At 46.4% G+C, this 13,074-nt stretch overlaps 2 protein-coding genes across 3 annotated transcripts in view; both read right to left on the bottom strand.

The window, feature by feature from the left end:
• arap2 (ArfGAP with RhoGAP domain, ankyrin repeat and PH domain 2) overlaps window positions 1-13,074 on the bottom strand; it is a gene marked incomplete at both ends in the record, with an annotated part of 247,365 nt that overhangs the window by 43,526 nt on the left and 190,765 nt on the right. The window contains one exon of the mRNA XM_083640202.1: window positions 6,453-6,651. Within this exon, the coding sequence (XP_083496328.1) occupies window positions 6,453-6,651 (199 nt within the window). The remainder of the gene's footprint in view (window positions 1-6,452; window positions 6,652-13,074) is intronic.
• The window catches only part of LOC310780042 (uncharacterized protein), a 6,199-nt gene continuing 1,599 nt past the window's right edge, over window positions 8,475-13,074 (bottom strand). Inside the window, exons 2-3 of one of the 2 annotated variants that reach the window (XR_014552898.1) lie at window positions 12,795-13,074; window positions 8,475-12,605 (exon numbers count right to left, since the gene is read on the bottom strand). The exon at window positions 12,795-13,074 is cut by the window's right edge and continues 200 nt beyond it. Coding sequence is in view for 1 of the 2 variants with exons in the window: in XM_083640578.1 (XP_083496704.1) it covers window positions 12,791-12,953 (163 nt within the window). In the remaining variant the exon portion in view is untranslated. The other variant, XM_083640578.1, reaches the window with a different exon arrangement.

The raw sequence follows: 13,074 nt of genomic DNA, 5'->3' as shown, positions 1-13,074 counted from the left end.
ATGGATGATGCTAGTCAGCTATACAGCGGAGGTATACAACGGTCTCTGAGTAGTGTACAGTAGAGTTGAAAGCACTCGCCTACCATGGCGGAGACCCGGGGTTCAATTCCCCGCAGCGGTACTTCCGGCTTGGTACAATGAAAAATGATGGAAAAATGATACATTACATCCAGCTCGGAATTGTGTGCAATGAAGAAACTCTCAGATCTCCGTTTCTCTCCGCCCTATTCACAGTCACATAGACATACAGTACAGTAGTCACATTCTCATTCTCAACACTTAATCTCAAGGATGCTCACAGATGACACCTGGTGGTCAACGGTGCAACTACACCTCCCTTGGTTTTAATGCCGCCGCGTGTCATTACACAGCTTGCGGTAAGGCACGTTTATTGATGTGTCCTACAGACACAATTGGCCGCATCTGCGGGTGGGAAGCCGGTGCGGGGTATGAGTCTTGGTCGCTTCACTAGCGCCTCCTCTGGTCGGTCGCGGCGCCTGTTTTTTGGCTGTTTTTTTGGACTGGTGGAATATTGTGATCCTCCCACACGCTACGCCCTCCCGGTGAAACTCCTCGCTGTCAGGTGAAAAGAAGTGGCTGGCGACTGCACATGTATCGGAGGAAGCGTGCGCTAGTCTACAAAGCTCAGAGGGGGTGGAGCAACGAACGGGACAGCAGGGGGAATCGCCCAATCACAATTGGGGAGAAAAGGGGGAGAAAACCTTTCATACGGTGGTGTCAATGTAGAATAAATAACAGTTAATCCCATGTCACAGACAGTGGTTCCTGAAGGCATCCTGCTCAACACTCCAGAAGCTTCCATCCCCTGACAAAAGAGCCAGTCCCTCCTGGCACTAAGGGCTCCCTGACAAAAGAGCCAGTCCCTCCTGGCACTAAGGGCTCCCTGACAAAAGAGCCAGTCCCTCCTGGCACTAAGGGCTCCCTGACAAAAGCCCTAGTCCCTCCTGGCACTAAGGGCTCCCTGACAAAAGAGCCAGTCCCTCCTGGCACTAAGGGCTCCCTGACAAAAGAGCCAGTCCCTCCTGGCACTAAGGGCTCCCTGACAAAAGAGCCAGTCCCTCCTGGCACTAAGGGCTCCCTGACAAAAGAGCCAGTCCCTCCTGGCACTAAGGGCTCCCTGACAAAAGAGCCAGTCCCTCCTGGCACTAAGGGCTCCCTGACAAAAGAGCCAGTCCCTCCTGGCACTAAGGGCTCCCTGACAAAAGCCCTAGTCCCTCCTGGCACTAAGGGCTCCCTGACAAAAGAGCCAGTCCCTCCTGGCACTAAGGGCTCCCTGGCAAAAGAGCCAGTCCCTCCTGGCACTAAGGGCTCCCTGACAAAAGAGCCAGTCCCTCCTGGCACTAAGGGCTCCCTGGCAAAAGAGCCAGTCCCTCCTGGCACTAAGGGCTCCCTGACCAAAGAGCCAGTCCCTCCTGGCACTAAGGGCTCCCTGACAAAAGCCCTAGTCCCTCCTGGCACTAAGGGCTCCCTGACAAAAGAGCCAGTCCCTCCTGGCACTAAGGGCTCCCTGACAAAAGAGCCAGTCCCTCCTGGCACTAAGGGCTCCCTGACAAAAGAGCCAGTCCCTCCTGGCACTAAGGGCTCCCTGGCAAAAGAGCCAGTCCCTCCTGGTACTAAGGGCTCCCTGACAAAAGAGCCAGTCCCTCCTGGCACTAAGGGCTCCCTGACAAAAGAGCCAGTCCCTCCTGGCACTAAGGGCTCCCTGACAAAAGAGCCAGTCCCTCCTGGCACTAAGGGCTCCCTGGCAAAAGAGCCAGTCCCTCCTGGCACTAAGGGCTCCCTGACAAAAGAGCCAGTCCCTCCTGGCACTAAGGGCTCCCTGGCAAAAGAGCCAGTCCCTCCTGGCACTAAGGGCTCCCCGACTGTAGAGTTGTGCGATGTCAGTAAATTATCCATCGTGATTATTCCACAGTGAACCATCGTGATCCACGATGGCATCGTCATTGGCGGGGGTGGGGGGAATAATTCATAATTTATGAAGTCGCTGCGGTGCGGTAATGCCATTCATTGCAATGCGTTCATTAACAACTGGACAGCTGAGCTCTTCACGGAGACCAGCGGGCTTCGATAGGCAGTGGCTCTCACTACCAGCAATTTGAACGGTGCAAATAACAAAACATTAACGTTACAGGTCCTCACCAACAATGTGTGTGTGTGTTGAATTCAACTAGCTGGCAGTAAACTGACTGAATTACTGGCTGATATAACGTTAGATTCGCGTGGGCTTTTGAACCTAATGAGAGCGATTTGACAAGAGGAAAGGAGAGTTGAGAGAGAAACACAGCTGCTGCTGCTGTAGCCTCAACACGAGACTGATCAGTCATTCAGACTGATGAGTCTAGCGTTAAGGCTGCTGCTGTGAGCGACTTCAACTTTCACTTTGGAAACAGGCGAGTTAAATTCACAGTTGAAGACTTGTACTCACTTTGGGTTGAAAACAGGAAAGAACGTGAAGTTTCTTCTTTCTCTTAACACATTGACTGCCAGCCATTTTTTTCTTGCTGTAGGTAGCTTCTGCCAAGCCGTTTTTTGAGGATTGTGGCTCATTTTACAAGCGCCGAGGATTATTTTCTGCTTGGAGTTTGTGAACATACAATATCTCAAAAGTACTAATAGAATGTGTACTTTCTCTGTCTAAAAGAGTTAGTTTGTAGAGTTAGTAGTTATGTAAGCATTATCAGTTGAATACAGCATGGTTTTAGCATGAGAAAAAATATTCAGAGATAAACGGCTTTTTGTGAAATTCGATAGAGCTGTCACTTTAACCATTCATTTTTGGCTCTCTCTCTCTCTCTCTCTCCCTCCCCCTCTCGCTCTCTCTCTCTCTCTCTCTCTCCCTTCCCCTCGCTCTCCCTCCCTCTCTCTCTCTCTCTCTCTCTCCCTCCCTCTCGCTCTCCCTCCCTCTCTCTCTCTCTCCCTCCCTCTCGGGAGGGAGACGCACTAGGTTTAATCCTAGTGAGAGGGGGAGAGGGAGAGAGAGAGAGAGAGAGAGAGAGAGGGAGGGAGGGAGAGAGAGAGAGCGAGAGAGAGAGAGAGAGGGAGAGAGCGAGAGGCAACTCCTCCCTCTTCTTGGCTGCCGCGGCCGTCACAGTCTCAGTGCTTTTGCTGCTCTCCTGTGCCTGTCTGCAGGCTGCTGTTTGAGGAAGTCGGGACTCGCTCGCTTCTTGGGAGTTTTGGTTGAGAGAAGCTTTTGCGATTCTGGTCATATTTATGCTGCGTGTTTCAAAGTGTGTTCCACCTGTAATGTATTATGTAAATTTGCAATCCCGCATCGCCAGCAATCAGTGCGAAAACGAGAGCGTTTTCCCCCAACCATTTTCATGAGAATGTAATACTGTAAAATCGCCTCGCCATTTCCTTGAATGGCTTTGCTCCCTTTTTCTTTGATTTCGCTCGTCTGGGGGAGCACTGTCAACACTTAGTGGGTCGGTAAAATAGATTATACACATTCAATACCTCCAATAATTGTACAGGAGACGTAAAAGGGATTGATCAACGCCCCACCGTCAAAAAAAAAAAAACGTTTTTTTTGACGTATCCATACGTCGCTGGCAGTCAAGCGCTGGATTTTTTTTGACGTATGCATACGTCGCTGGCAGTTAACGTGTTAAAAGTGTTCACAACAAAAGAACTGACTTCTCATGCGCGGGGGACGTTAAACAAGCACACCCAGTGCAGAGAAGCAGTAGAGCGGAGGAGGAGGGAGGGGAGGCTTCTCTGGGTCTGAACTGGGCGCGCTCCTTTAATGCCGCCGGCGCGTCCCCCACGCGTCACGGTAAGTGGACTTGGTATTTTTTATTATTAAAACGGCACAAATTTATTTCGAACAGATAATTAATCACGATGATCCGATGTAGACGGCTCAGAGGTCGATGGGGGGTCGGCCAATCACGATGGTCGATGCCATCGTCCATCATGCCAACCCTACCCGACTGTGACAAATATGGTTTGGGAACGCCGGGGAATGAGAGCGAGCGCCGCAGGTGAGAAGACGGAGCTTTGACCCACTGTGAGCTGCAAATGGATTCAAAAGAGATCCTCTGGTTCTCCCCTCCCTCTAGGTATGGGTCGATTTCCGGTTTTTAACCGGTTCGGTTCGGTGTACGAGCCCAAACCGGTTTGATCACGTGCGAACCGAGAAAAAAATAATAACAATAATAAATAATTATGGAGAGCCAAAGTGGAACGTCACTTCCTGCTTCAGCACTGTACCAGGTATTTTCATCCGCCATTTATTTTCCCATAGACATTTCGTAAAATGCGTATCAAAATAGTTTTACTCGTTCAAACCAATCGGTTCAGATATATTTAGAAACAGGAGAGACCGCATAACATTTCACTCGGATCGAAACGTAAAGCAATTTCTATTTATGTTGCAATTTCTTTCTATGTTTTTTTTTTTTTTGTTTTGGTGCGAGTGAAATGTTCTATGGTCTCTCCCGATTCTAAATATAGCTGAACCGTTTGGTTTGTCCAAGTAAAAATATTTTTTATAAGCATTTGACGAAATGTCTATGGGAAAATAAATGGCGGAAGAAAATCTCTGGTACAGTGCTGAAGCAGGAAGTGACGTTCACTTTGCCTCTCTATTGACCAGCTTTTGCAAGAACTCGTGAGTGGTGCCCATTTAAGGGTGCATTAAGTAATCATGGCCATCATTGATCTGTATCGGCAACATGTAGCTACTGTAGGAATTAGGACAACATCGATAGCACGATATCTCCTCCTGGAGAAAAATCATACTTATTGCACCATTTCAAAGCTCCCCTGCAGGAGAATTTCATTTTTTTTAACCTGAAGCCCTCTCCTCACATTAATTATTATCTGACGACTCACCCAGTGTTCTCGAAATAGTGTGCAAGCCAGTCCTAGAATGTAGCTCCGTGGGGGCCACGTGGCAGCGTGGTTTTCCTCCATGTAAATAGACAGTTTTATTCCCGTTTTCGACCCATATCGTCATAATCTGATCCCTAAAGAACCATCAGACTGCTTTTGTCCCCCGGGCCCATTTCCTCCTGTCGGGTCAGTGAGACCAACGCTCGTCAAGTCAGTCCACAGGCCAGCGGCAGGAAAGTCTCGTGGGACTTGACGAGAGTTGGTCTCACTGACCCGACAGGAGGAAATGGGATGCCTGTAACTACCGCTGTAAAGAGCCCGGGGGACAATAGCAGTCTGATGGTTCTTTAGGGATCAGATTATGACGATATGGGTCGAAAACGGGAATAAAACTGTCTATTTACATGGAGGAAAACCACGCTGCCACGTGGCCCCCACGGAGCTCCATTCTAGGACTGGCTTGCACACTATTTCGATTACAACAACGCCTAAGACGGACAAAAACACGGCGGAGAACACTGGGTGAGTCGTCAGATAATAATTAATGTGAGGAGAGGGCTCCAGGTTAAAAAAAAACGAAATTCTCCTTTAACTAAGGACTCTCTGCTCACAGACGCAACAGTACTCTGCTGTTTTTGAGATTGAACTGAGGTCATATATGAAAGGAACAAATTGCGATCTTTCTGTTTGTGTTAAAGGGACAGTTGGCCCCAAAATCAAGAAGACATCATTTTCCTCTATACCCGTAGTGCTACTTATCCATCTAGATGGTTTTGGTGTGAGGTGCCGACTTTTACAGATACCGGACGTAAAGATGTCTGCCTTCTCTCCAATATAATGGAAGTGGATGGCACTCGGCTTGTGGTGCTCAAAGAACCCAAAAAAATACATTTGAAGCGGTTTTATGTACAGTAGGAACTATTTTCTTGAGACCAAAACTACAGACAAAACTACAACTAGCACAACTGCAGCTGAACTGAAACCAAATGACACCCGCTATAGACGGTTTTAACTTGACAACAAAAACATTCTAAATTGAACCCCCGCTCACTTCCTGTTGCAGTGTTTGCTATGGACACAAAAGAAAAAAGAAACATTCAAGTGCAGGACTGACCATTCCGTGAAAACCGTCTATACAGCTGAGCGGCGAAAACAAAAGTAACGATGTCGAGTGAATATTTCTGCAGTTTGCCGAATGCTGAGAAAAAGGAAGTGCTGTGGGGTTGCGCTCTGGTGAAAACCGTCTATAGCTGCTAAGTTTGGTCGAAAGAAAATGTGAATTATCTCGAGTAACCGGGGCATGATTTCTGGAAGGAGACATTTTCTCACTTTGAGCACCACAAGCCGAGTGCCATCCACTCCCATTGTATTCAAGAGAAGACAGACATCTCCGGACGATGCCCCCCATCAAACTCCGCAACTCACACCAAAACGATCGGGATGGATAAATAGCACTACAGCTACGGCAAAAATATGTATTTTTGATTTTTTTTTGGGGGGGGGGTTGAACCGTCCCTCTAAGAGGAAGGGTCAGTGACTAGCGGGACAAGACGCGTGTGAGAAACAGAGAGAGGAGAAGAAGAAAGTGAGCTTACTGAGCTCCTGTAGCTGTTTGAGCTGGAGCACCTCCTCCACGGCCTCTTCTTCTCCCGAGCTGAAGCGGAGCGCCGAGCCGTCCAGAGTGAACCAGCCCGCCCTCCAGTGGTACAGGTCGTGGCCTTCCTTGTAGTGCAGCCGGCCAATCAGCTCGCTGTCTCTCTGCACCATTCCCTCCACGTTAGCCGGCACGAAGCACTTTGCAAAGAGCAAACAAAAGCAGAAGAAGAAGAAAGAGCAAGTCAGCGAGCGAACGGATGGAGAAGTTTAAACGGTCGAAAAGGAGTGAAACTTTTTTTTTTTTTTTATTATTGTTTTCAAGTCCCCTCCAAAAGCAGGTGCAGCCATCGACCGGCTGGAGGGGATAAACCTTTCCTCCATGGCCGCTCCCTGGCTGAAGTATCTCCGCGCAACATGTCGCCCTCCCTTCTGCTCCGCCTCGATCGGCCATTGTTGTGCCATTGCGATTGAAATACGGCGCTATACAGATGGAGAGACATATGGACGAGCGCGGCTATACCTCCCTCCTCCCACTATAGTGAGCGCTGGCTTCCTCGGGATTAAAGAGATAAAGAAGGGACTAGGGGACACGTTTATGTCGGGTGTTATTACAAGATCCTGTCAGCGTGTGGGGGTAGAGATAGCCCAGACCACTCGTCTTACTGAAAGAGGCAGTGCGGCGCTACGCTGGTGGAGAGGGTGTGCTCGTGTGCGCCTCAAGGTGTGTAGGTGTGTGTGTGTGTGTGTGAGAGAGTGTGTGCGTGGATGCGTGTGTGTGTGTAGGTGTGTGATGATTGCAAGGGGGTAGTCTGGAACAGTAGATCTGCTGTGGTTCTGCAGCATGCATGCACACCTAAGATTATTCTTTACAATATCTAGCACACCAGGAGCCCTGTCCCCTTTGTGTGTGTGTGGTTGTGTGTGTGTGTGTGTGTGTGTGTGTGTGTGTGTGAGAGAGAGAGATACATAGAGAGAGAGAGAGATAATGTATGTACTGTGTGTGTGTGTGTGGGGGGGGGGGTGTGTGGGGTGTGTGTGAGAGAGAATGTGGGCGTGTGTGTGTGTGTGTGTGTGTGTGTGTGTGTGGTTGTGTGAGAGAGAGACACACAGAGAGAGAATGTACTGTATGTACTGTGTGTGTGTGGGGGGGGGGGGGGTGTGAGAGGGAGAGAATGTGTGCGTGTGTTTGTTTATTTGTGTGTGTGTGTGTGGAGGGGGGGGGTGTGAGAGAGAATGTGTGTGTGTGCGTGCGCGCGTGTGTGTGATTGTGTGAGAGAGAGGCACACACACACAGTAGGCCGTGTTGGGACCCATGAAAAAGTGCTTAGAAAATGAGTTTCGTTCCCATGTCATGGGCACTACTCATTCAATGCATTTTTTCATAGACAATACCCTTCTGGACTTTGGGTTAAAAGTTCTACTCATAATATCCTGCAGTATTTTGTCACAAGCCAGAAATGTATAAACAGTTTATAACCAAAAAACGAAAATCTTGTGCTGCTGTTTTTGCTTGTAAAATGTGTTTTTGGCAACACAAAATCTTTCTCAAATGTCATAAATGCTAAAATGCATATACTTAACATCTGAAACAAGTATTGGTGCCTTTAGTTTACTCATATGTGAATTTAGATCATGAAATGTAGCATATTTGTTAAAGAATATGCTTCAACTTAAGTGTTTGCCACACAGTACAATGAAACCTCCACAGTAAATTGTGCCAAAAGCTTATGTTTCATACATAAAAAATGTCTCAACCTACTGTGTAATGAAAGGTAGAAAAGAAAATCAGGGCACCTTGGACCAAAATGGCAGAAAATCTATCAAAATGTTACCACGCCCCCTAAATTGGAATAATGCAAAAAATGGACAAGACTAAAAATTAAAGTACTAGAGGTCAGAATTATTACAACATATGGTATGAAACATTTATTCAAGTACCACAAAGTGTCACAGCATCTGTCATTTGTACACCCCCCCCCCCCCCCCCCCCGCCAAGGAAATATATGAAAATACAAAATAGCATACAAATGCATCACAATAAAACCTTCTGTTGGCTGTGTAAGTAGTCTGTGCTGTTTGCATTTATGCATTGCATTTAACTGGATGTAGGCAGTGTGGCAATTCTTTAACAATTTAATAATTCTTGAACAAAACAAGTAGTAGGCCTACATAGTAACATGTTGGGTTACTCATCCCTATCACTTTCATCAGAGTCATCATCCCATGTACCTCTTTCTTCTGTTTCCTTTGACACATTTTCACAGTCCTGGCAGTGACATAAATCAGTGCAAGACAGTTTTGCAGACATGCATGAACATCTTCCAGTTTCACATTTGCTTTTTTTACAATTACAGTGGACTACCTGCAACACACTATCAGGGGCAGGATTTCTAGTCATCCATGTTACTGTTAACTCCCCATCCTCCATGCCCCATCCATTGCCAATGGGTGAAGGAGCACACATCCTACTAGTCAGAGAACGTCTCATCACTGCTGCTTGGTAGTTTGCCCTTTTGCAATGTTGGTGGAGAGCATCACTTGTTGGGGGAATGGACAGTTCTGGCAAAGCTGATGATGCCGTACAAAATGATTTGTACCTTGCATCGTTCACGTTTTTGGCAGATGATTGGCCATACAGGTGGCACACATATTTGCTCAGTGTGTTGAAAGTTGACTGGTCAAGGTTAAAACTGCTGCCAAGATTTGTGAACCCAGTCAGGTATTCTTCTTTCTGGCAAGCAAGAGAAAATGTCTTCCCTTTGCCCTTGCCATGAAAGGCACTGGTCGAGTCACAACCTGTGAAGGTATGGATGCCAATGAGTGCAGAACAAACACTGGTGCCAAGAGCTGCTGACACCTTAGCCACATCAATGATCCTCGTTCTGTTGCCTACTCCTGTGAAGAAATACAAGCTACACTGTAAATCTTTCTGCAGACTTACAGCAATCACTGCCACGTCAGTATCGGGGCTTTTGATGACTACAGTTTGGTGTTCTTGTGCAGCATGCTGTGCATGTACAAATACCCTAGTGTCATATTCCTCATGGTCACATGTCAGTTCTTGAACAGCAGTGACAGTTTGTGAACCCTCTTTTACGGAAACACAGTGACACAGTTCTCCATGTGCTATGTACAAGCTGAGGTCCCTGCCCAAAATGGTGAGGTCAGCATCTCGCCATGCAACATAGAGGAATTCTGCCAGTTCTGCTTTGTTTGTTCCATCTGATAGAAACTTTTTCCATTGCGTTGGTGCCTTTTGATCCCGTCCATAGATTTGCACCCGTTGTGTACCGACCCCAGCCCTACGTGACCGCTCTAGGTTCTTAATGCTAATTTTTGGATACTGGTCAATGACAAAGTCTATCCGTGTACACTTGTGCTGCAGAGCTAATTTGAGCACATACTGTAGTACGTTTTCAGCCAATTCTCCAAAGGTAGCCGGTTTGGAACGAATGGCTTGAATGACTGCCATGCCATCGAAGAGAATAGCTCCATCTGACGGAACTTGTTGAACTAAGCAGTCTTTGTCTTTGTTCTCCAATATATTCATCAGAGCTGATTTGTTTGTTTTAGCTAGTGACCCGTCAGTACTGGCTAAAGGATATGAAACCGTTCCCAAGGAGTAGGACAGAACTTCCCTCAGGTCTATCTTTCTAGTTTGACCAACAATGAGTAGTCTGGAGAACAGTTTCTTGTCAGCACGCAGAATCACATCTTTGCCTGCTGCAGATTTCTTCTTTGTCTTTGCCTGGTCACTGAAGGTCTTCAGTTTTTGTGCCTTGATGGGGGCGAAAATGTCGACTGATTTTGACAACAGTCTTTGGTCCAAAAAGACTTTGACAGCTTCTTCACCTCTTTCTTGTGCTGCAAGCAAATCATTCTTGACATCTTCAGCTGCTACTGTCCCTGAGCTAAGACAAACAATGCCATCTTGGTGTATGTCAAATGGGTTCAGCATAGAATCTATGGTGGAACTTATTCTGGTCACAGCATTTTCATCGGCATGAATCCGTGTTTGGTCCAGATCTTTTCGTCTCCGTGTTTCAGGAGATTTACCAGCCATTGACTCACATTGTCTAGCTATGGCAGCTCTTTCATGTTGTGACAATATCCAGCGAGACACTGCAGCCCGATTCAGTGTTATCCCTGTCCAGCCACCCTTTGTCTTGGAATCTCTATTGCATGTTTGCTCAATAGCCTGGTCACAAGCAATGGAGGCAAATCCATGGGCACTTTGACGTTGGACAGTCCACTGGCCTTTTACACTGAGGTCTTTGTGACAAGAAGGATGTGTGAGAGGCAAATTGACCATTTCCAGCCAGTATGAAGGCAAATACCTAGCATAGTTTACACGGTCGTAAGCAAAAAACCATGCCATCATCAGGCGCACTGTTGACAGGTGAAGCTGCCAGTCTGATTCACGTGTTGCTCTCACAAACAGCAGTAGTATTTGTACCATGTCAATGTATGAACTCCAGAAGGCAAACGTTGGGTTTTCTGCACTTCTCGTTTCCACAAAGACGGCATACTTTGAACACATTTTGTCAAAGTTCTCATTTGCACACAAAACATCCATTGTTCTGTCTGGGAAAGCGTCTTTGATCTCAGTGATGACAGCCATGCACTCATCTCTCTCCTCTGGTGTTAATGAGTCTAGGAATGTGCTGAATCTGGCACGTTGCAGACTCTCATACATAAGTTTGTGTGCCCTCATGCTGCGGTTGTAATGATGACCACTGATCACACCATTGATGGATCCTTGGGCAACGACTTCAGACTCGATGAGTATGTCTTGCAGTCCTGCATCACCAAATCTTTTTCCTAAAATGCCTAGGAAGGACATGCATGTATGAAACTCACCTAGTCTAACCACAAGACGCTTTGTCAACTCATCATCTTTCCAGCGGATTTGCTGAGCTTTGGCATATATAGCTTGGTCAAAAACTAACACTACATGGTCCAGTTCTAGCTGATCAGCAAGTTCAACACTTCGCTTCAGAATAGTGTTAACTGTTGACATCTCTGTCGGTGAAGCCTCAATGACTGGAAGATAATACAGTGCTGACTTAGGTAGAGTGGCATCACTTTGTAGCATTGTGTGGAAACCTGTCCAGCCTGGTACTGTACATGCTTCAGCATCTGTGTTCTTCACTAAAACATATGCCAGTTCTGTTTTGGCAGCAGACACAGTGTTCAACCTGTACGTTTCCACCTGCAATGGAACACTTTCATCCTGAAGCAAGTTCTGTGGCCCTTGTCTTTTAGTCTGTGGATAGTGTTGTAGCGGGATGCTAGGAGGTGCTTTGAATGTGTAAACTGACTTCGGCAGTGGCTGTCTGTCTGGTCTAGACATTGTTTCAACAACAGAACTTTGTACCATAATGCCATTTGTATGGTGAGTAGTTCCACGACCTGACAGTGTCTCCTCCCCAAAATCGATGTTATCCCACACCAGTATGGTTGGTGCCTTCTTTGAGAACCCCTTAGGGATTTTGTCTCTGCCCTCTAGAAGTTGTAGTGACGCTAGGCTAGTGTCTAGACTGACAACTGTGTTCCATGAAGCACAGTGTCCTAATCTGTTCAGTAGTGACAGAACATTGGATGAACCTGTTAAATGGCGAACAGTTAGACCAAGACACAGTGACTTAGGCGTCTGCTTCCGACCTTTAGAAGCAAGATACACAATGTCTTGACAAACAGATAAAACTTTTAGGTTCACATCTTCAGGAATATCAACATAATGGTCTAGTGTTGGTTCCTCTGTTGCACCTATAATCCAGGAAATCACATTGAATAGTTCAACTGGCACAACAGATTTTGCGTCAGAAACATTCAAATCCTCTGCTGTGGGAGGCCAGGGGCATTTCATCCCGGGAGTTTCATTCACAAGTCTCTTCAATATCAGTCCTGCACTGTACAGTGTCCTTGTGTGCTCTGTAGTTTGTCCAGATGTGTGTTCATTGTCACTTTCAGCTTGGCTTACCTCGGTTGACTCAGTTGTTGTCGTGTCTGATGGATGCGGTAGCCTGTCTAACAGTGTATCTGCTGATAATGTTTCAACAAAAACCAGTTCGGAGATGTTGCGCGTTGCAGGGCTGTGAAACACCAGCTGGGGGAAATCACGGGCCAACCGCTTTTTCAGTTTATCCTGCCTGCAACATGAAAATATAGAAAAAGACGAGCACAAATGTATAAATAAAGGGATTTTTTTCACAATGACAAACAAATACATTTAAACATACTGTCAGCCTTTCTTGTGAGCGAATAAATCAATAAAATGGAAACTTTTCAGTATGAAAGAGGTTCTTTTTTATTTACTGAACTGTCAAGGACACAGTTACCTGTAGTCTGAAGCATCAATATCCTCATTCTTCTTAACGATGTCTATGAATTTCTTCCTTAGTTGGTTCATTTTCAGGATTTCTTGTTTATCGATAATCCTTTGACGGATGACTCGTTCGCAGAATATCTTGTAGCTGGCAGCAAAGGGTTGTTCATTTCTGAAAACACACACACGCAGACAAAAAAATACTTAACATGTGCAAAGAGGTCTGCTGTCAACATTGTATCTAAAGACAGACAAAATAGTATTTGTTGTAGGTCAAAGCCTTACTTTTGAAA

This window comes from Poromitra crassiceps, assembly GCF_964638095.1.
Source record: "Poromitra crassiceps genome assembly, chromosome: 7".
NCBI classification, from domain to species: Eukaryota; Metazoa; Chordata; class Actinopteri; order Beryciformes; family Melamphaidae; genus Poromitra; species Poromitra crassiceps.
Note: the sequence above shows the minus strand (reverse complement) of the source record. Positions and strands in the feature narration are given on the sequence as shown.